Source organism: Psammomys obesus, unplaced genomic scaffold (assembly GCF_907164565.1).
Source record: "Psammomys obesus unplaced genomic scaffold, mPsaObe1.curated_primary_1811, whole genome shotgun sequence".
NCBI classification, from domain to species: Eukaryota; Metazoa; Chordata; class Mammalia; order Rodentia; family Muridae; genus Psammomys; species Psammomys obesus.
In genome coordinates this window covers 25610745-25637885 of record NW_026596134.1, presented here as the reverse complement: position 1 = coordinate 25637885, position 27141 = coordinate 25610745, and the positions used below count along the sequence as shown (strand labels likewise).

The 27141-nt window shown below is 41.3% G+C and overlaps 1 protein-coding gene across 1 annotated transcript in view; it reads left to right on the top strand.

Moving 5' to 3' along the window:
• The first annotated feature begins 9123 nt into the window (after positions 1-9123).
• Ptgr2 (prostaglandin reductase 2) overlaps positions 9124-27141 on the top strand; it is a 33273-nt gene continuing 15255 nt past the window's right edge. The window contains 4 exon segments of the mRNA XM_055593261.1: positions 9124-9295; positions 16742-16827; positions 18661-18779; positions 23472-23663. Coding sequence (XP_055449236.1) covers positions 16791-16827; positions 18661-18779; positions 23472-23663 — 348 coding nt within the window. The 5' untranslated portion in view covers positions 9124-9295; positions 16742-16790.

Sequence of the window (27141 nt, the reverse complement as noted above, 5' to 3'; positions counted from 1 at the left end):
TTAAGGAAGAATCTTCTATTCATTTACTTACATCTATGCATAAAATATAAAGCATTGTGGTTAAGGCTACGCACAGTAGGAAAATGATTGCAAGAACTAACCTATCGATCAAAACAGAAACTCACCTTCACCACACTCATTAGCAACTGAACTCCTCCCCTTGATTTTTTATAAAGGAAAGGAATACCCTTAAGTATCTTCCATTGTTCCCTTGTAGGATCTTCTGATTTGTTTTTTGTGTGTTGCTTTAAAGAATTTCCATGCTACTTGGCAATTGGTGTGGGTTTAATTTCAGTTCCTAGACTAAGAGTTCAAGAGTCTGGAAAGCCTTTCTTTCTACCCTTGTGCCGCCACATCCAGCTCTTCTCTCTTTTTCTGTAATGCTGGGATTGAATTAACACACACTTTCTCAAACACTTTTTTTTTTTTTTTTGAGACAGGTTTTCTCTGTGTAACCTGTTTATGGGCTAAAAATATCCATTCTAAGATATTATTCCTCTCTCTGTATAAGAACTCCCAGATTAACTCCTGTTAATCCTAGACTCCAGAGGCAGGTGGATATCAGTAAATTCAGGGCCAGCCTGGTGTACAAATTGAGTTCCAGAATAGCCAGGGCTGTTAGACAGAGAAACCCTGTCTCAAAGAACCAATAAATGGATGGATGGATGAATGGACAGGCGGACAGACGGACAGATAGACAGAGAGATAGATAAACAGACAGACAGACAGATAGATAGGCAGACAGACAGATAGATATATAGATAGATGGATAGATAAATAATTCCTGTGGGAGAATGCATAGAAGGCACAATGCAGCTTTGGATCCAACGGATCCATGTGAGCATCCTGTAATTTCTTTTCTACAAGAGCCAATTCTCTCTGTACCTCAGCCAACAGTTTTCTTGGGCTATTTAAGTCCTTATCACCTTGTAAGGTTTGAAATGAATTACTCAGCTCTTGTGTAGTTAATCCAACTGTGGGTCATAGCTAGTGAATATCTCCTAGCAACTTTTGAGAACCATTAAGAGTTTAAGACAGATCTCTCCTCATTTGTACTTTCTGGGGTTGAATTTTTTGTAAACCTATCTTATATCCCTCTTTGTGTTTTTTTCAGGAGCAATTTGTAATCCCCAGTAAGGCAAAATTCTCTTTACTTCATCAAACATTTTTTCTAAGGTATTTGTGTCTGAATCAACCAGTAAGATATCATACATATAATATAAACTTTAGATTGAGGAAACTGTTATGAACTATTTCTAATGGCTGTTGTACAAAATATTGACACAAGGTGGAACTGTTTAACGTTCCTTGTGGAAGAACTTTCCGCTGATACCGTTTAACAGGTTGAGCGTTACTATAAGTAGGCAATGTGAAGACAACATTTTCTTTATCCTGTTCTTATAAAGGTGTAGTAAAAAAGCAGTTTTCTAGCCGGGCGCAGTGGTGCATGCCTGTAATCCCAGCACTCTGGGAGGCAGAGGCAGGTGGATCGTTGTGAGTTCCAGGCTAGCCTGGTCTACAAAGTGAGTCTAAGACAGTCCAGGCTACACAGAGAAACTCTGTGTCAGAAAAACAAGCAAGCAAACAAACAAACAAAAAGCATATATAATTGACCACCCTTTAGATAATAAAGAAGACAATGGAAATCCAGGCTGTAAGGAGCCCATTGGTTGAGTCACCTTATTTATGACTCTTAAATCTGTTAACATTTTCCATTTTCCAGATTTCTTTTTAATGACAAATATAGGAGAATTCCAAGGACTGATCAGTTCTTCAATATGTTGAGCATTTAGCTGCTCTTGTACTAGCTGTCCTAATGCCTATGATTTTTCGGATGTGAATGGCTATTGATCCACCCACAGAGGTTTGTTAGTTAAGCATTTTAATGGTAGAGTGTGGTAGGTACTGTTGAAAGACCAACATCTGTTTGTACAATCTGAACGGTCTGTGACTCTGTGACTGTTCTCTTTTTTTTTTTTTTTTTTTTTTTTCAAGACAGTGTTTCTCTGTGTAGCCTCGGTTGTCCTAGAACTCCCTGTATTGACCAGGCCGGCCTCAAACTCACAGAGCTCCGCCTGCCTCTGCCTCTGTTTCCCAAGTGCTGGGATTAAAGGCGTGCACCGCTACTGCCCACTTGCCTGTGACTGTCCTTAATAATAATTTTTAATACTTTTCTAAAAGCATTATTTATTTTATGGTTTGTTTCTGAGATTAGAGGAATGTTCCATTGCTGTAACAAATCACATCCCCATAAATTCATGGCTATATTAGCCACATAGAGCTTTAATTCTCCTATTTGTTCTTCTGGCCCTATACACTTGACCCATTTTGCACTTTGTTTTACCTGAGATAAAGTTCCAATCCTAGAAGCTGAATATTTACTTCCTAAAGAGGCCAATCTGGGTGCCAAGAATTCAATGCCAATTATTTTTATTTTTAGCTTTGGTCTCTGATCATTTATAGCAGTTTGCCAAAACACTAGTCTCTAGTGCCAAAACTAGTCTCTAGAGACTAGTTTTCTAGTCTCTCTTGAATTTTTTTGTTTTATCTGCTGAAGCTGTTCTGTCCTTGATTACATCCAGAGCAGGGTGGTTTTAACAACAGGTATTACATCTTTTAATTGCTCTGTTTCTCTGATTCTGACAGAGAACAACTGAATCAAATTTGATATCGGGTACTGGGTGGTTGTGTCACACGCCTTTAATCCCAGCATCAGGAGGCAGAAGCAGGCGGGTCTCTGAGTTTGAGGGCAAGCTGGTCTACAAAGGGAGTCCAGGACAGCCAGGACTACACAGAGAAACCCTGTTCTGAAAAACCAAAACAAACAAAAAAAAATTATATTGGGGCCTACAGGAGGCCCCCTATGGCATTTCCTGATGGCAAAGGGTTCCCTTACCTGTCCACTGTTGATCTGCATTCATTAGCCCAGTGCCACCCTTTGACTTATCTTCTGCATACTCCGTAAGGCTGGGGCCTCCTTTTTTTTCATTATCTGTAGAAAAAAAAATCATTTCTCAGAATGCCTTGCTTACAATTCCTTTTTAAATGACCTTGCTTAGCACAATTAAAATATCTGATATTTTTATTTTTTCTTAAAACTTTTAGAAATTACTTCTCCTATCAGAGTAGCATTATAAATGTGAGATCCAATACCAGCTATATTTCTAATCCGTTCATCTATTGGTGCTGATCTTGCCTTTTCACCCTTTTGCATTCTGAATTAGTATTTTCAAAAACCAAAGATTCAATTAATATTTATCTGACCTATTATTCTGATACCATTCTATTTATAGCTGCAGTCAATCTTTGCAAAAAAAAAAAAAAATCAGTGAAGTCTTCTTTTGGAACTTGTATAATTTTAGTAAATGACTCAGACCTCTTTGCTGATTCTTCAGCCTTGTCCCAAGCATTTAGAGCTGATAAACGACACAGCACCAAGGTGTGATTACCAAATTCAAGCTGCCTTTGTAAATTGGTATATTGACCTTCACCCAGCAACTGATCTTGGGAAATATTAATACCTCTCGGCCTATTTCATTGTTCTATGGCCCAAGCTTCCTCTTTTCACCATTGTAACTGAGGACCAGCTTCCAATATTGTTGTTGCCAAATCTTTCCTGTCTTCGGAAATAATTCTGTTTGAATTGCTCATGAATTTAACATCTGCTTCACATTGAGTGAATAAATACTATATGAAATGTTCACTTCCTTAAGTTTCCTCAAAACTAATATTTCTATAGGAGTGTATTTAACTTCTTCATAACCTTGGGGGTGCTGGCATGATTTCTCTGTCCATGAGGTTGTGTTACATGTTGGAGTGCCAAATGTTGTTTTTAACACAATCACAACCATTCAATTTTTACAAATAAAGACTCGGGAGCCAGATACTGGGCTGAAAGCCTGCTAGCTCACAGAGGCAGAGAAAGTACTACACTGACCTTCTTCCTCGGCGGATGTCCCAGAAGGCCTCCCCCTCTTCCATGCCATCTCAAAACAGTCTCCTTCAAACTGAATGTCCCTCCCTTGTACTTCCTGTGTGTCTGTCCTCCTCCTCTTCCTTTCTATGTTTTTCCTTAATAATCCTATGTTCACTTCCCATCAACTGGTTGCTTGCTCCACCTCTTGACCTATGTTTGACTTTATTTAATCCTGTTTACAACATTCAAGCAGAAAGCTTTTAGATTGAAGATATGTGCTGAGGCTCAGCTGCACTACAACTAAAAACAGGTTATTTTGGTAAGTAACAGAATCTCTGGGTTCACAGTGTGTTCAAATACCTTGGACAATAGCAACTCTAACACCAGGGTTGAGGGTGATTTATATGCAGCAATAGAAATAATACAGTGGGTGGGGGGAGGGGCATGTGCTTTTAATTCCAACACTTGGGAGGCAGAGGCAGAGGCAGACAGATCTCCATGAGCTCCGGGCCAGCCTAATCTACAAAGTGAGTTCCAGGACAGCCAGGGCTATATTGAGAAACCCTATCATAGAAGGAAAGAGAGAGAGAGAATCAAGCTGTTAAGAGCACAGGTTGTTCTTCCAGAGGTCCTGAGTTCAATTACCAGCAATCACATGGTGGCTCATCTCTAGTAGGATCCGAGTCCCTCTTCTGGTGTGCAGATGTACATAAAGACAGAGCACTGTTTTAGTCCAAGAATACTGCACAAACCACACAGACTCTGGTCTCAGATATGGATGGTTTATTGAATGCCTTTTCCAAGCTGGTTGCAATCAGGGCTACAGAAGGACTCGGGAACCTAACCTAACCTTAACATTGACTTGTTCTCACAGCAAGGTTTTTATAGAAAGAACCAAATGCAAAAGACATGGGGAGAGGCAGTAAGACATTTTGGCTAACTAGACAAAGTGCTATCAGCTAAGCTTTAACCTGATTGGTCCTAAGTGAGGTAAGCGAGGCAGGGCTTAGGGTCTTTTAGAGTATGTCCAAAGTGTAGCCAGGTGTGTAGATAAAAAGGGTGCAGCCAGAGTGTAGCCAAGTATGTAGATATCAAAGTATGAACTATGACACTATGGAAGCATAGACAAATAGAAAGGTACAGGAGAGAAAATTACAGTATGGAATGGTCAGATTCATTATGTACAATGACTTTGACTTAAAGCAGCCAGGCAGATTTCAGGTCCAGCGTTTGGCAACCCTGCACACTTTAGCTGTAACCTCCTATGAAGCTGGTATCCTGTGAATGTTAATGGCTACTTTTACCCAGTCCTTCCTTTTCCTTCCTTCCACAGGAATGGATCTTGAAGGCATTCATTCGCTAATAAACAGCCAGCAGGTTAAACTTCTGCTGAACGCATGCTTTTCAGGGAAGGCGCCTTGTGCCAGAAATTGTTTTTCCCGATTTCCACGATTTCCACAGGCAGACCGATCTCTGTGATTTGAGGCCAGCCTGGTCTACATAGTGAGTTCCAGGACAGCCATTATTACACAGTAAGACCCTGCTTTTAAAAACAAAATAAAAAAATACAACAAACAAATAAAATCACTTATTTTTGGTGGGTTGCAGAGATGGCAGTAGTTAGCACTTGCTGCTCTTTTGAAGGACTACAGTTCGGTTCCGAGCAACCACATGGCACGCAGCCATCTGTAACTCCATCTCCAGAGGATCCAATACATGAGAATAAAAATAATAAAAGACTTTTAAAACAAAACACAAAAGAATTGTTTTTCCTAAATGCCCAGTTTGGCCAAGAATGTACTTAACTTAAACATGAATTCAGAATTGTGTTACAGCACATTTTCAACTACGGTTCTAAATTCATGCAACAATGAAAGTGACCAGAAGAGAGTGTATGATCCCATTTATATAAAATCCATGTGGACAGAATATAGATTAGTGGTCTGCCAGGAACTAGAAAAGGTACTTGCTAATAGAGAGTGATTAAAAAAAAAACATTATGCAATTTAAAAACATGGATAGTGACACATTTGAATATTTTAAAAATTGCTAAATTGTATAATATGTTGACTCTGTGCTAGAGAAATGGCTCAGCAGTAAAAGGCGCTTGTTTCTTTAACAGAGGATTTGGGTTGTTTTCCAGCATCTACATGGCGGTTCACAACCATCTATAACTCTAGTTCCGGGGATCTGCTGTCCTCTTCTGACCTCGAGCACACCAGATATCCATGTGGTGAACATACATACGTGCAGGCTAGACATTCAAACATATAAAATAGAGAAATGTTGGATTTTTTTCATGAGAATTATAACTCCACTAAAAAACAAAACAAAACAATTAAACACATTTTCTCAAGTATTTTCTCTTCTTAGAGACAGGGTCTCATTTTACAGCACACAGTTGCCTCAAACTTGCAATCATCCTGCTTCAGCTTCCAGAATGCTAACATTACAGCCGCCATGCTTAGCTCTCCAGCACGCACATATGTATTTTTTCTTTTTTTTTATATTCTTCTTTGTGTGTGTGTCCCCCAAGGCGGATGTAAGGAATTGTTCTTAATTGCTCTTTTACCTTATTTATTGAGGGAGGGTCTCTTAACCAAACTCAAAGTTCACCTATACAGTCTCCGTAGCCAGCTTGCTCTGGGGATCCTCTGTCGTCACCTGCTGGGCCTTCCTGGCATTTATGTCAGTTCTGAGGATCTGAACTCTGGCCCTCACACTTCCACAGCAAGTGCTCTAACCACTGAGTCATCTCCTCCCAGCTAGCAGCATAGACTAATTTTTTTTGACATAATATCTATGAATATCATACCATTGACACCTATCAAGTACATTCTAAGACAGATCGAATCAAAAGGTGCTAGGAGGTAGAGAAAAAACAAAGCCAGTAAGAATACATGGACCTTGACTGTATTTCATACTAATGGAGAGACAGGTGTGGTTTTTATCTCCTATTTGATTGTGTTATTTCTTTAGAACATATGTTTGGGTTTGCATTTGTGTCATTATGAGCAATTATAACTTCCATGAAAATTTACTTATTGAGCATCAAATTATCCCTGATGCATGGAGTGCTATGTATTAAGCAGGTTGGACACACTTTAATTCTTTCTCCTGAGTAACTTGCAATCTGAAAGAGATGATTACACAGGAAGTCAAATGAAGTCATTTTAATTTTAAAAGTCATTTAGTGAATGACTATATAAACATATTAGATTAAATGTTTACATTCAGTTGTAATGCTTGAGTGACACAATATAAACCACAGTTATTTTGTATTTGGCTGAGGCTGAACCTCCCTCTAGTTAAGTCTGGAAGACATTTATCTCCGGAGCTGATTAAATGGTGAGAGGGGCAGTGGAAAGATCTACAGAGAAGGGAGAAAAGGTGATTCCAAGCTCATGGCAAGTGCAGAGAGACAATCAGGTACTTGGTCTCATGTGGGGACCTCTTCCTTTACTTATTAGGTACTTAATCATAGCATCACAGTGCTTAGGTGGTTAGCCTCTACTTCCATATTAGTAAAATGGGAAACACAGTAACCCTGAAAATAAAATCAGAGCCAGTGGTGGTGGCACACACCTTTGATCTCAGCACTCAGAAGGAAGAGGCAGGTGGATCTCTGCGAGTTCCAGGCCAGCCTAGTCTATGTAATGAGTTCCAAGACAACCAGTTCTATGGAGCAGTATTCTGATGCAAACCAAACCAAACAGCGTGAAAACAGAATCATGAAAGGGAAAAAAAAAATCATATAATACAGGGTACAACTGCAGTTAAGCATCCCACAAATGATAGTAATCCTTAGGGTTGAGAAAAAAATTTGGAAGGGAGGAAAACAAATGAAGATATACCCAAACTTTTTATTCATTTTTTTTTGAACTTCTGGGACCTGGAACCCATTCTTGGGAGAAAAAGGATTCACACCAAAAAGAGCCCAAATTAAGTTTCTTCTCTTTGAGTTTTAGACATAATCTACAGGCTACCTTTTTTCACTATCACTTTTATTCTATTCGAGCGTTTCCTTTTTCTCTGGTTCACTCATGTGACCACCAAGAGATCAGGTCTTGATGGAAGGTATCTGTAAAGTGGGAACATTCTTCTAGCCCATTCCTGAAGTTTTCCAAATGAGGTGAAAATGTTCCCATGTGCTGCTCTCAGGGGCTGCCCATTTGCTGGTCATTTTTCAGCTACTCTTTGTACCAGCTCTTGCTGCAATCCCACAGCCCCGTTATTCAAAACAGTCTGTTAGGGTTTGCAACTCCTGGAAATCCCAGAAATTTCTAGAAACAGGCCTTGCTCAATCCAGTCCAGTTTATGAAAGGGAGCTTAATGATTAAACTGAGAAACTAATACACATTCTGTAAAACATTTTCAAGGAATCTAAAGTGTGTGTGTGTGTGTGTGTGTACAAGAAAAGACTAAAAGGCCCTGGACCAACAGTCCAGGGACAGCTTGTAACTCCAGCACCATCCTTAACTCGCTAAAGGTGGATGGTCCAACCACATCCTCTAGTGACTAGTTCTGTGGGTCTCAAACCCCTTAGGGTCCCCCATGACTATCGGAAAACACAGGTGTTTACATTACGATTCATAACAGTAGCAGAGTTAGTTAGAAGTAGCGAGGAAAATAATTTTACGGTTGGTGGTCAGCACAACAGGGGGAACTGTGTTAAAAGTTCGCAGCATTAGGAAGGCTGAGAGCAACTGCTCCAGCCCTCAGTACGTCACCTGCAAAACAAGGGTCAGGCTTGACAGTACCGCTCACTGCTATTTCCCAACCCAAGTCTCAGTGAATCCAGCATGAATGAGCTTTCTTCTAGAGTTTGGGCTTGTCGGTCAGTGTCAGTGTGCCTGTCTAGACCATGCCAAGACCTGTTTCCAACCTCTGGGAGAGCAGACGACGACACACGGGATTTGACATGAAATCACTGGATGGGATCTTGCAGGTCAAGGTTAAACAGCTTACTCTCGGAGTCCAGACGGCGGGGGCGGCCACGGGGCCACCAGTGAGGGTTAATTTATGCTTGCTCCTTGCCTTGACTACCAACGTGTCCTGTACGTCTTTGCCCTCAGCAACCACGGAGACCAACTCCAAAATCCTGGCCCTGGGACGGGGAACCGAGCCAGGTTTAGTCCTGCGCTTGCGCAGTGTGGTCCTAGGGCTAAGGTCGTGCCGCCAGCCGGCCCCTCGCTGTTCCTCAAATCCCGCGAGATGCCAGGCGACCAGAAGAGCAGGCATCCGGGCCCGGAAGCTGGTTGAGGGCCGTGGGAAAGGAGGAAACTCCGAGCCGGGGTGATCCGTGGGCGTCTTCGCCGAGCTCCTGGCCACGGCTGCGGTCTAGCCTGGGACACTAGCCTAGAGCGTGCCCGATAACAGGTGTTCTTCGTTTTTAAGAGCTCTTAGGGTAAACAGCGTGACGTTTGGGCATGATTGTGTTGGAGGTGCTTCAGGTTTGAACCTCTGTTGAGCACCTGCTGTGTGCTACGCATAAGGGGTGTGCAGAAGCTGACACGCAGCTTTATCCTCTTGGTGCTGACGCTGTAGGAAGTCGGTTTGAAATTCTAGTAATTTCTGTGGAAGTGATTGGTAGTAGGAGCCCTCGGGGAAGGTTGGGTTTCTGAGGAAGGGAATTCTCACGTGATGGCAGAGAGGGCACAGGAAAGGTCAGTGGAGCCCAGGGTGGCAGAATGGTTGAACAAAATACGGATAAGTACAAAGCGTGTTATATTAGAAGATTTCCGGGGCTTGGATTCGACTCCACAGCATCTTATTAGGAAGCTGATGTTGTAAAATGGTGTGTTAGGATGGGTTCGAGTGTGCGTGCAGGTTGTGCGACCTTGGACAAGTCATTCAACCTTTTATTTTTCTGAGGAAAGGCGAGGATTTCTGCAACTTCATGATGGTGGTGTTGGAGGAGGGGGTTCTATTTAAGCAAACTAATTAATGTGTCTTTCTTTTTTTCTGTGCTGGGAATTGAACAAAGATCATCTCTTCACCCTCCCACCCCAGTGTACCGCTAGGCAAGTTTGTTTTTTGTTTCTGTTTTTTTTTTAAACCACTGTCTTGTATTGCCGTCTGTTTTCATTTTTATTTTGAGACAGGTTCTCACTAATTTGCCCATGCTGGCCTTGAACTTGCCACCCCTGCACTGTACTGTGCCGTAACGGGGATTACACCCAGACACATTCAGGAAGTAAGGTGAGAAGACTTTTCCAAGGTCCCACCTGGCTTGAGGCAGAACTTGTTCTCTGCTGTCGTGAATTCAGTGAGCTTTTCCCTTTAGGCTGCTACACAGACACTCAAGACATTTTTTTATGACTGTTAGTGAACCATATCTTGGAATAGTTGCACCAATTAGAAAACCACTAAATTTAACAGGCAAATGAGATTTGCTGCTGTTTACCCCACCTCACTTGCTATGACTCTTAACCCACTACCCTTCTGATCTTGAATTTGATCTGTCTTATTATAGATGGAAAGTTTGTGAGTAAATCAAAGTTTTTGTTTTTTGATTTTTTTTTTTGTTGTTGTTTTTGTTTTTTTTTTGGTCATGCTGGGGTTCCAATCCAGGGGAAATTCTGCATAATTTGAGTGTGTTGATTGTTATGCTGCAGTTATTATGTTTGGCATATGAAGATTATTGATTTAAAACAGAGGGAACTATAATAGCACCCTTTTCATGATGACAAGCAGTGTCCAGGCAGACCTGACATGTCATATTCATTTTGTTTTGTGGTGCAGTTAGCAGAATGCTTTGCATGCTTCACCACTGAGCTACATCCTAAGCCTTAGATTTTTCTCTTTTGTAGATAGGATCTCCCAGGCTGGCCTTCAACTTGAGATCCTCAGGCCTCAGCCTCTGGAATGCTGGAATTACAGGCATATATCGCCATGTGGGTTATTATACTGTGTTATGTTTTGGTTTTTGAAACAAAGTCTCTTGTACCGCAGGCTGGCTTTCAACTCAGTCCTTTTGCCTCTACTGCCCAAGTGCTGGGATTATAGGTGGGAGACATCATGCTTGTCTCTCTTATGCATATTTTAGAGAAATAAAGCCTAATGCTGAAAGTAGAGCATAGGAAACTTCACTGTGTGAGGGTGAACAGTGTCTGTCCAATTGGCAGGGTCCGGAAGCTCTCAACAGGCAGGCCCCAGGCACACCTGTGTGGGATTAGCTTGATTTTAGGTTAACTGCAGCTGGGTGTCGCCATTTTCTAAGTTTGGGTCCTGGACTGAATAAAAAGGACAAAGCTAGGAACACCAGAATTCATTGTTTTCTGTTTTTGACTGGGTGTGAGTGACCAGTTGCCTCAAGCACCTGCTAGGACTTCTCCATGACAGGCTGTATAACCTTCAACTGTGAGCCAAAATAAACCTCTTCTCCCTTAAGTTGCTCTCCTCAGGGCATTTTATCACAACAGCAGGAAGAGAAACTCAGGCAACTTGGAAACACTCCTTTGACTGAAAATTTAGTCATCATAGTATAATTAATTAAGTACTCCAGGATAGGCTGAGAAGCTGTAGCTGAGTAAACTTACTTTTTAATTTTTATATAATTTTTATACATGGTAATTCCATAGAAAATGTCTCTTAGCCCGGCGTGGTGGCGTATGCCAGTTGTCCCAGCACTCTGGAAGGCAGAGGCAGATAGATCTCTGTGAGTCCAGGGCCAGCCTAGTCCACAAAGTGAGTCCAGGACAGCCAAGGCTACACAGAGAAACCCTATCTCGAAAAACAACAACCAAAATACCAACACACGTACAAGCTCTACAAACAAAATGATGTGATGAAACAAGATGTAGACAGCACCACCTTCAAAGATTCTTACTCCTTCCCTCCCCCCTACCCCCAAGAATTGAAGCACTGGCCTCCAGTATGCCAGGATCTGGGTACAATCCCTGATAATGGGAGAAAGAGAAAATTGAATCTCATCAGGCCTCCAAATCTACCTATCGTTTTCAAATAAGAGAAGAAAATAGAAGAACACAGCAGAGAGCACTAGGGAACCAATCAGGACATTCCACACAAGAGTGAAGGGACAGAGCAAAGACTATGAAATAGAAAGGAATGAGAGACTCCAGTACAGTGTGTGAACCCTGCATCCTGTTTCTGGTCATCAACTGAAAACATCCACCAGGCATTTGGGCTGTCAGACTTAGCATTAGAAGTTAGAGGAGAAGGAGTTACCTGTGCTGCTGTTGCTGTTAGGAATGGCATAGTATTTATGTTGCTAGGGAAATGTAACTGAAAGATTTTTTAATGAAAACAGGATGAAAGTGGGATTGCTTTAAGAGAAATTGGGAAAATGTTTTATCTTGAATTGTGTCCCAAAGAGTGAATTTGAGAGCAACTAGCCGTTTCTGCCACCACCCATGAGATTATCTATGTACATTAGAGAAATCAAAGGAGTAAGATGTGCTTCTGTATTCTTCATCCTGTCTTACTAACTGTTACCAACATCCGACATTTAGTGCTTTTACCTCTGTGGGTCCTAGGTTTCAAGCCTAGGACCTCATACAAGCCAGGCAAGTGCTGTCCTACTAAGCCGTGGCTCCAATCCTAAACACATTTTAAAAATCATTATGTGTATGAGTGTTGAGCTTCGTGTTTGTGCATCAGGTGCAGCCTAGTGCCTGAGGAGGCCAGAAGACGGGGTCATCTGGAACTGAAGTTACAAATAGTGGTGAGCCACCATGTGGGTGTTAGGAACTGAACCCATGTTCTCTGCAAGAGCAGCAAGTGCTCTCCAGTCCTGACACTTCATTCTTAATTCTTGATAAAGAACAGAACTGGGGCTGGGTGTGGTGGTGTAAGTCTGTAAACCCAGTACTCTAGAGGAAGAGGCAGGCAGATCTCTGAGTTTGAGGCCAGCCTGGTCTACATATGAGACCCTGACTAAAAACAAAACAAAGAAGCAAACAAAAAGCAGAATTGTTCTCCTGTAGAGTTGAGCACCTGCAGGAGAGTTGGGGTAGCAAAATGGCAGTGTATGAAAACATCCTTTAGGGGAGATAGTGGGGAAATAGTGGGAAGTATGGTTAGCTGTGAGAGCTGGGATAAGGAGGTACTGTCTTTCAGTCCCAATTCCTTTGCCTGTGCTTCATGGGCACACACCATACTCAATTTTCTTGTACAATGAAGTTATTTTAATAATGGATATAATTTCTCCAGATCTACTCAGAAAAGTTTCAGGATCCTGTTGGTATCAATGGACATCAAAATTTGCAGAATATCCAGATTCCTTAAACATGTCTTCCTGTAAACTTAAATCATTTCTACATTACTTACAATACCCACCACAATATAAACTATGTAAACAGTTGCTCAAAGAATAACGTGAGAGTATCTCTTAATATTCTTAAATATTTAGTATTTATTTGCTTACTTATTTACTGAGGTGGGGCTTTGCTATGTAGTCAAGGCTGCTTGATCACACTGGCCTGTTGGTTCAGACACCTGAGTGCTGAGATTATGACTGGCTTTTGGTTTTTGTTTTTTGAGACAGGGTTTCTCTGTGTAGCCTTGGCTGTCCTGGACTCACTTTGTAGACTAGGCTGGCCTCACACTCACAGTGATCTGCCTGCCTCTGCCTCCCTGAGTGCTGGGATTAAAAGCATGTGCCATCATGCTTGGCTTTTTTTTTTTTTTTTTTCCTTCAATACTTCCAATTCATAGTTGACTCTCTGGCTGCACAGCTCAGGGGTATGGGATATTGATTGCGTTTATGTCTATAACTTTGTTGCAAGAAGTAGTAATGGAATCTTCGCAATTTTTTTTCTGTAAATTAACCATATCCATGTAAATACTAATTAAGCAAGTCATCACAAATGAGCAGGAAAAAAAAATCCGCAAATCCTATCTGCCTATTAAAAATTAATGATCAGCTTAAACATGCAGTGTGGAAAGTGTCATTGAAGTAGTAAAGACTCTGGCTGTCCAGGGTCAGACCAGTTTAGATCTCAGTTGGCTCATCACTCCAGGCTCTGCCACGCCCTCTAAGATGCAGTTGCTTCCCCTTCACGGTGGAGGTATGGCTCAGCAGGTAGAGGTGGTGCCCATGATCTGATAGCCTGTGTTCAATCCCTCCATCCCACACAGTGACGGAAGAGAACCAGTTCCCAAGAGCTGTCCTTGGACCTAACCCGAGCACTGTGATGTATGCACAACAGTGTACACTCATGCATGTGTGTGCTCACAAGCACACAGAGGGGCCCACTCTACTGTTAGGTGATTAAATGAGAGCCCACATAGATACAGTATCTACAACAGTACAGTAAGGGTTTGATTTTATTTTTACCGATGAAGCAAAGGGATTTCTATTCAGATAGTGCTGAACTGAAAATTCAGTTTGCTTCATTTGCTAGCTTAAATTATAAACTCAAATTAAAAAAAAAAACAACTTTCACTTAACTTTTGGCTTTTCTACATGAATTTTCAGTAAGTTGAAGATTTAAAAATGCTTTGATGTATGTGGATGTGATAGAATGTACCTATAATCCTAATCTGTTTGGGATGTTGCAAGGTAGAGGCCATCTGGGCAACAGGCAGACTGTCTCAACATAAATATTTTAGTTGTAAACCTAGCCTTGTTAGACAATTGAGCCATGTTTCCAGCCCAGAGTTAGTATTTTTTAAGGGGCTAGTGGTGGTGCTCAGGGAGTGTTATGAACAAGTATTAAATTCAACTACAGTACTATAGAAAGAGAGTGAGTCAGGCATGGTAGTACACACTCAGGGAGGCGGAGGCAGGCGGATCTCCAGCCCGATCTGTGAAGTGAGTCCAGAATAGCCAACGCTACACAGAGAAACCCTGTATCGGGAAGAGTGAGAGAGAGCAGATGCTTTGATATATTACTTTTTAAAGAAAGTATTATGTGTAGGGGTGTTCTATATGTCTGTGCCCCATGTGCAAGCTTGGTTCACGTGGAAGCCAGAAAAGGGCATAGGGTCAGCTGACACTGAAGTTAGAGATGGCTGTGAGCCACCATATGGATACTGAAATCAAATCTAGATTCTCTGAGAGAGCAGCACTGAGCCATCTCTTCAGCCCCTTGTATTTACTTCAATACTAAGCAAAACTATCTAAGTTTGGGTCACTATTGATATGATAAAACACCAGGACCAAAATAAAGCAAGTTGGGGAAGTTTTGCTCACAGTTCCATTTAACAGTGCATTATTGTACGCCTGTAATCCCAGCACTCGGGAGGAAGAGGCAGGTGTGGATCGCTGAGTTTGAGGCCAGCATGGTCTACAAAGCAAGTCCAGGACAGCCAGGGATACACAGAGAAACCCTGTCTTGACACAAACAAGCAAACAAACAAAAACAAAAAGCCCTCAAAATAAAACAAACAAACAACAACAAAACTAGTGAATCAAAAGCAGTGAGGGCAGGCACTCCTGCAGGGCAGGAAGTCATTCAGAGGCCTTGAAGGAGTGCTGCTTACTGGCTTGTTAATTATGACTTGCCCTGATTTATTACGGAACCCAGCACCAGCCGAGGTTAACACCTGGCTTCCACATTTGTACTTGTGTGTGTCAGCATACACACTCAACATACACGTATGCAAAAGAACCTTTGAAAATTTGGTGTATTCCAGTTGAAGAGGTTTTTTTGTTTTGTTATTTTTGGCGGTTTGTTTTGTTTGAGACAGTCTCACTGTGGTTTTGACTGGCCTGGAACTCACTTTGTAGATCAGGCTAGCCTTGAATTCACAGAGATCTACATGCCTCTGCCTCCAGAGTGCAGATATAAAAGATGTGTATTATGGTGTCCAACTAAACAGTTGTTTAAAAATACTTTTTAATTTATTATATGTGGGTGTCAGGGTCCTGTGGAAAGCAAAGGACAACTTTGGGAAGTCAGTTCTTTCTTTGTGCCATGTGGGTCCTGGAGAACAAACTCAGGTCATTAAGCTTGGCATCAGCCTTTACCCACTGAGCCATCTTGCTTACCACGAAGTTAAGGTTTTTGTTTTGTGGAATCTGGGATCCCATCCTGGCTATACATAGGGTAGGCAAGTGCTTTACTGCTGAGCTGTGTGTCTAGTTCCTAGGTTAGTGCCTTGTATATTTATAGTTTGCATAACTGTCTAACTCTGGAGGAACAAGAGATGGTTTGTTTTTAAGCCTTGGTAAGGTATTTAACACTGATGGTGTGAAGTTAAGTGTCCAGAGTTATCTAAAACCAAGCCATTTTTTTTCTTCCAATGTTTGTGAACTTGTTCCTATCATCTAAGAATTCTAATTTGACTTAATTGGTTTTCTCCATGTTTACTTTAGGAGGGAAACTGACAGAAGGCTATTATATAATTCTTTCAGATTCTGCTGTTTTTAGTTCATGTATTGGTGTTTTGCCTGCAAGTGTGTCCGAATACCACATGTATGTAGTACCTGAGGAGAACAGCAGAGGGTCTCAGATCCCCAGTCCTGGAGCTGTGAGCTGCCATGTGAGTGCTAGGTTCCTTGGAAGATCAGCCAGTGCTCTTCACCACTGAGCAATCTCTCTAGCCCTTTTTTAAGCTTCTAAAAGTTTTTATCCTCTCTACTGAGAAACATAAATGGAGGTGTTTTTTTTTTTCTAAACGAGGTTTCTGTATGTAGCCCTGGTTGTTTTTTTTCCTAAACGAGGTTTCTGTATGTAGCCCTGGCTGTCCTGGATGCGCTTTATAGATCAGGCTGGCCTCGAACTCAAAGAGGTCTGCCTGTCTCTGCTTCCCTGAATGCTGGGATCACAGGCATTTGTCCTGTGCTCAGCTTGGATTTTTAATTTTTTAAAAATTGAATACTCCGTATCTTTCTAATGATTTTTTTTCTAATTGTAGGAATGATTTTATATAGAAGTCTTGTGAAACTATTTGCACAAATAGAGTGATGATTGTACAAAGAGTGGTATTGAATTCCCGACCTGGTATGTATTACTATGTATTTATTACAATTGCTCTCTGGTAATTATAGCTGCACATGGAAGAATAAAACTAACATGATGTAAGTGTACTAAACTAAGGGAGTAAAGTAAATTAAGACTAGTAAATCTTGGATCTCTAAGTTTGAGGCCAGTCTGGTCTACAGAGCAAGTTCAGACATCCAAGGCTACACAGAGAAACCTAGTCTTAAAAAAAAAAAAAAAAAAAAAAAGACTAGTAAATATATTAGAGGAAACATTTTAGATGTTAACTCTTCAAGGCCATTTGAATCATAATATTTGAGAGGTTATATTGAAGGTATATTGAGGTATATTTGTAGATTTTTTCTTATGGTAGATGTAACTGATTCTTAAAATTTGCTCCTTATTTTATGTGTAAACTCTTCGGTCAATGCTGATGTGTGCCTGGATCACAGAACCATGGGTGTGGAAGTAACCCAAGAAGTATTGGCTCACTGTCCCATGACTCTTTTGTGGCTTGCCTACCATGTTTTCTGCCCACAGTTTAGAGTTGTGAACAGTTAGTTTGAAACCTTACTTGGATCCTACCTTGGAAATCAGACAGATGGTTCTTGAAAGGACGTTAGCTGGTGTTAAGTGTAATTCAATGAGTACCTTGTAGTGATAATAGCTTCTGCTTAAACATACGTTTAAAATTTTTCTCATACGTTAAAATTTCTAGTTACCTTATTTTTGAGAATTTAAAACACAAGAAGGGCTGATGATATGGTCCTGTGGTTAAGAGCACCTTCTGCTTTTCCAGAGGTCATAAATTCAATTCCTACAACCACATGGTGGCTTGCGGCCATCTGTAAAGGGATTTGATGCCCTCTTGTGGAGTGCAATTATACATGCAGGCAGTGCACTCCTACATGTTTTATATATATATATATATGTACATATACGCACATACACACGTGTGTGTGTGTAAATGTATTTAAAAAAAATGTTCACATAAGCCTCTACTTGTTTCTTAAAATGAGGATGGAAAACTTACCTAACTTTTACTTTGGCTTTTCTGTTATTTTGTAAGTTTTAATTCCATAATTAAAAGAAAATGTTGGGTTCAATTTTTTTTTGGGGGGGGCAACTTACTTTATGTGTATAGTGTTTTGCCAACATGTGTGTCTGTACACCATGTGCATGCAGTGCCCATGGAGGCCAGATGAGGTCATTGGATCCCCTGGGGCTGGAGTTACGGTGGTTGTTAGCAGCCACTTGGGTGCTCAGAATCAAAGCCCAGGCCCCGGGAAGATCAGTGGGCACTCTAACCACCGAGCCATCTCTCCAGTCATCCTGTGTCACACACCCCACCTCCCCCAGCCTCCTGTCCTCCTGTCTCCCATTTTTTAAGTGGTCTCTGCAGGTTAGAGTTCACTGCCTCTGCCTCCCAAGTGCTGGATTAAGTGTGTGCACCAGCCCCATTGACCACACAAGAGTGGAGTTTTTCGCTCTCAGAACCCTGTCATTTTGAAACAGAATGTTATTTAAAATATTTATTTTAATTAGAAGTTTTAAAGAGTCTTTCAGAACTTAAAATCAGGAGTGATGGGAACTATTTGAAAATTTACTATGTTTGAATTAAAAGGGATACTTTAAATATTACGGTGACATTTAGAAAATAATAAAGATACGAGAAAGTAACTTTCTTTCCCTAGGCATGGTAGCATACACCTTTAGTCCTAGCATGGGAGGAAGAGGCAGGTGGATCTCTGAGTTGGATGCCAGCCTGGTCTACATTTAGAGAAGTCAGTGAGATTGAAGGAAAAAACAAAACAAAACAACTTTTTAATTTCATATTTTTGTCTGAAAATTTAGGGAAAAATGGAAATCCAGTGGCAGAGAATTTCAGGTTGGAAGAAGTCAGTTTACCAGATACTATCAATGAAGGACAGGTTCAAGTTAGAACTCTTTATCTCTCTGTGGATCCTTACATGGTAAGAAGCAAGATCTTGTAAGTTGATGAAAAATAATTATGTTTTTTTTTTAAATTTTAATGTTGTTGCATCAGAATTTTATTGTGCTTTCTGTATGACTAATAAATGAGAAATCATGCCTTTATGTCTGTGAATTATAAGTAACCTTTCTTTTTCATTCACTGGTGCTATAAAAGAATATCACAAGCTGGGAGTGGTGGTGTATACCTTTGGTTCAGCATTGGAAGGCAGAGGTAGGCGAATCTCTATGAGTTCAAGGTCAGCCTGGTCTACATAGTTCCAGGACAGCCAAGGCTATAGAGTGAGACCCTTCCTCAAAAACAAAAGCAAACAAACAAGAAACCCAAACACCCCAACAACATCAACAACAACAAAGAAACCCCACAAAAACCTGTAGAAAAATGAACTTACAATAGTTGACGTGGTTAATGAGGTTCTTCCAAATGGCCACGTTACTTCTGAGTCGTAAGTGAGCTTTAAATTAAGGTAGTAAAATAGTATGAAAAATTTGAGATAGCACAGCCTGAGTTTGATCCCCAGAACCCACAGGTGGAAGGAGAGACCACCTCCTGTGCGTTATCCTGACCCCCATGCTTATACTGTGACACTGTCACATAAGCCTCGGTTGATTCCGTAATGTGGCAGTCACAGTAACGCTATGAGCGTTTGGGCACCAATTCTTCTGTAGACTGCTTTCATTTCTCTTGGTATGTACCTGGAGATAAAATTGTTCGCTTCTAGATAGTTTTCTGAAGTGATCACAGTGTATTACAGTGCTGTCGGCAGCAAAGATCTTTAACCTTTCCACAATCGCACTAACATTTGTCTTTTATTATAGACATTCTACTTGGTGTGAAGAAGTATCTCAGTGTGGATTTTTTTAAGATTTATTTATATATTATGTATATAATGTTCTGTCTGCGTGTACACCTGCACATGAGAAGAGGACACCAGATCCCATTATAGATAGTTGTGAGCCACCTTGTGGTTACTGGGAATTGAACTCAGGACCTCTGTAAGAGGAGACAGTGTTCCTAACCTCTGAGCCATCTCTTCAGCCCCGGTTTTGTTTGTTTGGTTTGGTTTTGTTTTTTTTTTCATGGTAATTTTAAGCATATTTCCATGTGATTATAGGCCATTTGTATGTCTTCTTTGAAGAACTATCTACCCAGAGTACTTGAGCATCTTAAAATTTAATTACTTGTGGCTGAAGAGATGGCTCAGCAGTTCAGAGCAATTACTGCTGTTGCACAGAACCCACATTTTATTCCCAGCACCCATATGGTAGGTAGCTCACAGATACAAGGGTCTAACATCCCCTTCTAAACTTGTTAGGCACGAGGTACACACATGATATACATACAGACATGCAGGCAAAACATCAATTCACAGAAAAAAAATAGTAAATCTGAAAAAGATCAGAAATGTCTCAAATTTCAGGAAAATTAAAAAGATACAAGTTAGCCAGGCGTGGTGGCACACACCTATGATCCTAGCCCTCAAGGACACAGAGGCAGGTAGATCTTTGTGAGTTCGAGACCAGCCTGGTCTACAGAGTAAGTCCAGGACAACCAAGGCTGCACAGAGAAACCCTGTTTCAAAAAAGAAAAAAAATATATAAATTATCTCTATTATTGAGTTACATTCTTTGTTTTCTAGATATAAACCCCGCCACATATCTGTTCTGTAAGAATTATTTCCTGTTTTATGGATTGTCTTTGTGCTGTATTGCAATGACAATATATTTCTTGCTGAAGCACAAAAGTTGTTCATTTAATAAAGTCTAGTTTATTACTTTTTCTCTTGTTACCCAACATTATGAAAATTTAACCCTAACTTTTCTTCAAAGAGGTTTATAGTTTAAGCCCTAAAATTACATTTGTGACCTATTTTGAGTTAATACTTGTGTGTGGATCTGTAGTACAGTTCCAAGGAGATAGAAATGGTAGGACATGGATACAGTTATAGACAGGTAGATGAGGGGATTTGTTAGGGCAGTCGGCTTATACAGTTATGGAAACTGAAAAAAATCCATTTATAAACCAGAAAACCAAAGAAGCCTGTAGCCTGGCACAGTCTGAGTCGGAGGACGACTTGCGAAGCAGGAAAGCAGATAATGGAAGGCCTGAGAGCCTGTGAGGCTGCTGCTCTTGCCCCTTAGAAATGCATGTCCCAGAAAGGTGTCCCTTCCAAAGGAGGAACAGATGCATCCATATTCCAGGTGGTTTTGTTTTTTTCATCCAGCCCCTGACTACCTGACTAGATGGTGCCTTGCAGGCAAATCTAACAGCCCACCAGTTTATAAGCAGATTCCTCAGAAAAAGCCCTCAGATGTACTCAAACTTTTCTTTTTTTGGTTTTTCAGGAGGATTTCTCTGTGTTGCCTCAGCTGTCCTGGAACTCACTCTGTAGACCAGGCTGGTCTTGAACTCACAGAGATCTGCCTGCCTCTGCCTCCCAAGTGCTGGGAATGATGGTGTGTACCACCACTGCTTGGCCAGAAACATTTTATGAATCAAGTAAGCATCTCTCTAATCAGATAGACATCTAAAATTAAAAGGCTTCCTCCTTTCCCCTTTCTTTGCTTTCTTTTTTTTCCTTCCTCTTTTTTTTTTTTTCTTTTGCGGGGGGGATGTTAGACAAGCACTCTACCATTGAACTACAACCTCCACTGATAGCCCAGATGGATCATCACAGGGTCCAGCTTCAGTCTTTGCAGTGGATATGCAGTTGTGTCAACATCACTTGTTGAAATGATGAAATTGCTACTTTGCTCAGAGTACCTTTGCTAAAAATCAGCTGACCATGAGTGGTCCTGGTGGCTCATCCTGCATCCCAGCACTGCATCTGAGGCAGGAGGGTCACTGCAAATCTGAGGCTCGCTTAAGGTACAGTGAGACCTTGCCTCAAAAATAAATAAGGAAATAAATAAATGCATAAATAATAAGTTGACCATAAGTGAGAATTTACTTCTAGACTCAAATCTTATTCCATTAATGTGTGTGTCTATCTAAATGTGCCTTGCTATCTTGATTATTATGACTGCACTAAGTTTGGAAAGTAGCAACTATGAGTCTTCCAGTTCTCTTTTTGTTTAAAATGTTTCAGTGTGTATGTATGTGTGCACGTGTGCATGCATGGATGTGCATAAGCCACAGCACATGTATGGAGGCCAACTCGCAGGAAGGAGTCTATTCTGTCCTTCTACCATTTGAGTTCTGGGGATCAGGCTTGGCAGCAATCACCTTTATCTGCTGAGCCATCTCCCCGGACTGATAAAATAAATTGGAGTGTTTTCCTTTTTGTCTGTCTGTAAACAATTTGTGTTAACTATAACCACTAAGCCATCTTTCAGCCCCACTTTCTTTTTAAAATCAGTTTGTGTGTGCACATGCATATGTGTGATCTGTGGGCAGGCACGCATGTGCTAGGGCATACATGTGAAGAGGAGAGGACAGCTCTGTGGAGTCAGTGCTGTCCTTCCAGCTTTATGTACATTCCAGGGTCAGACTCCTCTCTGGCTCGCTTTACTCCTTTGAGACAGGGTCTCTCACTGAACCTGGAGATTCTGACTCAGACAGACTGGCGTGTGAGCAAGCCTCCAGGATCTGCTTGGCTCCAGCCCTGGCCCCACCAGTGCTGAGGTTACAGACACACGCACTGCTCCGTGCAGTGTTGATGTTTTTAAAACTTCCTAAAGGATGGGAGACTGGAGAGACGGCTCAGTGCTTAAGAGCACTGTCTGCTCTTCCAAAGGACCTGGTTTCAGTTCCCAGCACCCATGTGGCAGCTCACAACTGTCTGTAAAGCCAATCCAAGGGATCTGACACCATCACACTAAAGCATATAAAACAAAAAATTAAAAAAAAAACTTCCAAAAGGAAAAGCTGGGTTTTAGATAATTTCCTTCATGAGCCCCACTCATTTAAAAATTTTTTAAAATTACATTTATGTGCATGTGTTTGTATATTTGTATGTGCTCACACATGAGTGTTATGGCGCACATGCGGAGGTCGGAGGATAACTTCTGAGAATTGCTTCTTTTTTTTCTTCCATCATGAGTCTTAGGGATTGAACTCATATTGTCTGGTAAGTTGGTGACAAGTGCCTTTACCTGCCGAACCATCTCAGTGGCCTTAATTTATGTGTCATTTTTACCATACTGTTTTGATTACTACAATCTCATTTGGAACAGATCTTAATTTCTTTTCAGTTGTATTTCTTCACTGGTAAGAGGCAGGTATGTGGTTTTTTGCCAAATTTTGCAGAATTAAAAAAAAAAAAAAGGAAAAAAAAAAGAAAAATCTGGGCAGTGGCACACATCTGTAATCCCAGCACTCGGGGAGGCAGAAGCAAGTGGATCCCTGTGAGTTCAAGGCCATCCTGGTCTACAAAGCAAATCTAGTACAGCCAAGGGTACGCATAGAAACCTGTCTCAAAAAACCAAAGACAGACAGATGGCTGGCTGGCTGGAGAGATGGCTCTGGTTAAGAGGCCTCGCTGCTCTTCCAGAGGACCACGTTTCAATTCCCAGCACCCATATGGCAGCTCACCACTATCTGTAGCTTCCAGGAGACCCAATGCCCATGAAACAAAAATAAAGTTTAAAAATGAAAGGGCTAGAAAAAGAGAGTCGTAAGTTTTCAGTTGGGTAAGTTAAACGTACCTTAATGAATGCTTTCTTTTCCCCAGCGTTGTAAGATGAATGAAGACACTGGCGCCGACTATTTAGCACCCTGGCAGCTGTCTCAGGTGGTTGATGGTGGAGGTATTGGAATTATAGAAGAGAGCAAGCACATAAATTTGGCTAAAGGCGATTTTGTGACTTCTTTTTTTTGGCCCTGGCAAACTAAGGCAATTCTAGATGGGAATGGCCTTGAAAAGGTGATGTATAATATAAGCCTTTCTGATTTTTTTCTCCCTTTATTCTTATTATTATTTCTGTACTCATATATTATTTTGTTAGAAATTTACTTTTAGAAAATGTGAATAACGCCAAGTGTAAAAATATAATGCCAACAATAAAAATAATGCCAAAGTGAGGAAAACCTTTGTGTTTCTACTGTTGGCTGTCACATCCCACCAGAGACCATTATCATCTCAAATTTAATATATAACATAAAGCTGGGGGGCATAGGAGAAGAAGAGGGAGGGATGGTGGAATTGGGATGGGAGGGGCTACAGCTGGGATACAAAGTGAATAAACTAATTAATTAAAATAAAATAAAATTTAAAAAATATAAAGCTGAGCTATAAACATAAAAATATCTAATGCCAAGAACTAGAAATCCCTCTAGGACAGCTAAAGCTACACAGAGAAATTCTGTCTTGAAAAACCAAATGACAACAAAAAACCCTAGAAATCCCCCTATAATTAGATATGCTAAAGTTCCTGAGAACTTAAATATATGAGGAATATATTTATTTCTTGATTGAAATTCATCTCAGTCAGAAATCCAGATTTTAGTCATTGAGCCATGTAAAATGGCTTGTTGTGACTTACAGAAACTGGCAACTTCATGTAATGTGACGTAAATGATCATCAGGGAAAATACCGTTTTGAATACTATACTATATTTTTGTTTTTTTGAGACAGGGTCCCTCTACTTAGTCCTGGCTGTCCTGGAACTCACTATGTAGACCAGACTGGCATTGCAGCCACAGATCTGCCTGTCTCTGCCTCTCAAGCGCTGGGATCAAAGGCATGTGCCACCACCGCCCAGCTGTATTTTTAATAATTACAGATCCTTAACCAGCTTGTGAGAGCTGCTGATGCATAAGTGTTATCACTTGTATGTTTCAAACTTAACAAAATGGCTTGGGCAGCCGTGAAGGAAGGACTCTTAGAAAACTGTAACTGTTATAGAGCTGGATGGCGTGGCATATGCCTTTAATTCTAGTACTTGGGAAGGTAAAGCAGATGGATCTCTTAAGTCCCAGGCCAGCCTGCTCTACTTTAGTGAGTCCAAGGCCAGCCAAGGCTGCATAGTAACGTCCTGTCTTAAAAAGAAAAAGGAACTACATAATGATTTTGAAAAACCTTACACAAAGGTCACCTGTAGGGAAGACGCCTAACTGTCAGTTGCTGGGCTCATAGCACCCTAGGTATTGATCCTTAGAGACAAGATTAATTCTGAAAATGATTTTCCCTCACTTTGCCTTTAAACGACTCTTGCCTCAAGGCTATTGTAGTTCAGACCCAGTTTTCTGGTTCTGGGTCTAATTACCAGTACTGTAAAAAGCAAAACAAAATGATAAAAACCTTGCCTTTTGTTATCTCCCTGAATGTCATCATGGTCCTCATCTTTAAAATATTATTTAAGCCAGATGGTGGTGCATGCCTTTAATCCCAGCACTTGGAAGGCAGAGGCAGGTGGATCTTTGTGAGTTTGAGGCCAGCCTGGTCTACAGAGAGAGAGTTCCAGGACACCAGAAATGTTACACAGAGAAACCCTGTCTCAAAAATAACTTGCTGTGCAGACCAGGCTGTCCTTGAACTCAAAGATCTGCTATCCTGTGCTCTGAGTGCTAAGATTAAAGACATGTACCACCACGTCCAACCTGAAAGAACTATTTTTGAAAGCTTTTTGTGCTTGGATGCTTTGCTGCATGGTACATGTTTGTGCACCACTTGTATGCTTAACACTGGAGGAAGCCAGAAATGGCGTCAGATTCCCTGGAACTGGAGTTACAGATGGTTGTAAGCCAACACGTGGGCACTGAGAATCAAATCCAAGCAGACAGTGCCCTTAATTGCTAAGCTATCTCTCCAGCCCCCCATGGTCCATCTTCTTGAGACAAGGTTTCATGTAGTCTAGGCTGGCCTTGAACTGACTGTATAGCAGAGGATGACCTTGAACTTCTGGTCTTCCTGCCTCAACTTCCTGTGTGCTAGAATTACATGTGTATATAAGCATATGCCTCTTTTTTTTTTTAATGTGGTATTGGGGCTTGGTGCCAGGGCTTTATATACATGCTAGGCAAGCATTCTACCAACCGAGCTTCATCCCCAGCCCCTCTGTTTTAGACTTTACATTACATACGTGTGCCTAAAAATACATGTGACTGCGTACAAATTCCCAGGGAGTGGTTCTTGTGAGCCCCTACCTCCCAGGAGATGATGTTCTCCACCTTGTGCAGGTTTTAGGCAGATAATCATGGCTGGTCTGAGTTGGACTGTAATGGCCATGCCATGCCTTGAAGACATGTCTCCACAACGTTATCCCTTCATATAGCTCTCCTATTCTTTCTGTTCCCTCTCCTTTCCTGTTCTCTCATTAGAGTGGGTAATGCTGAGGTCTCAGTTGTGGCTTGGCTTTCAACAGCCACTTATTCTGGCACTTTGCTCAGCTGTGAGTCTATGCAGTTACTACTACTTACTGCAAAAAGAAACTGACCAAAACTGACAGCAACATTAGTCTGTGGGCAGAAACCTTACTTAGAAGGGAATCTGACAGGCACATCTTGTCCATTTAGCAAAGCAAATTCAGTAGCTTCTCCATTAGGGCTGTGACCTCCCTGGCCACAGGCTTCTGGCCAGGTTTATAGTTCCAGATGTGAATATCTTCTTCGAGAACTGGTTCTCACATCCACGTAGAAAGTAGTTGGTTGTCTGTGACACACTTGCTACTTCACATTTGCCTAGCAGATTGATACTGTTGCATACAATGTCCACAACTGGGTAAGAGTACTGATGCCGTTTCTTAGCCCAGCAGTTTGCGTGGCACCTTCCAGCACTGTTAGGACTAGCCAGTAGAGGGAGCTTCTAGCTAAGTTACACCTAGCTTTGTCTATGGCTGGCCACCCGAGCAGGCAGTTAGGATCTCACTATCTAGTTCTGGTGGACAACCAACATCCATGGCAATTGCCTTTATTATTCTGGGGCCTTTGTTACCAACAACTTGAAGGGAAGTAGCCCAACCCTGGCCTGGGAATTTAATTTCATAATCTATGGCTTCTGGGAGCAGCTTATTTACCTGCGTAGTGTCTCTGTTCAAATGAGTTGGAAATTTAGATAAGTGTTGTAGAGGAATTTTAATTCAGAACATTGGTGTTCTGGCAAGAGATTAGATCCAAAAACCTAGGTCTGTATGATCCACCTGGAATACAGACCCACATTTAATTCCAGGAGACAGAGGCAAGTAGATCTCTTGAGTTCAGGGCCAGCCTTGTATAGAGCAAGTTTCAGGAAAAGAAAAGCTTAGGTCCACTATGGTGGTACATGCCTTTAATTCCAAACACTCAGGAGACTGAGACATGCAGATCTCTGAGTTCTAGTCAATTCTGTTCAGTCAGTCAGTGTGCTGCATCAGTGAGTTGAGAGGCAGTGCTGTGTAGCCAACTTTGTGGCAGTTCAGTCTGT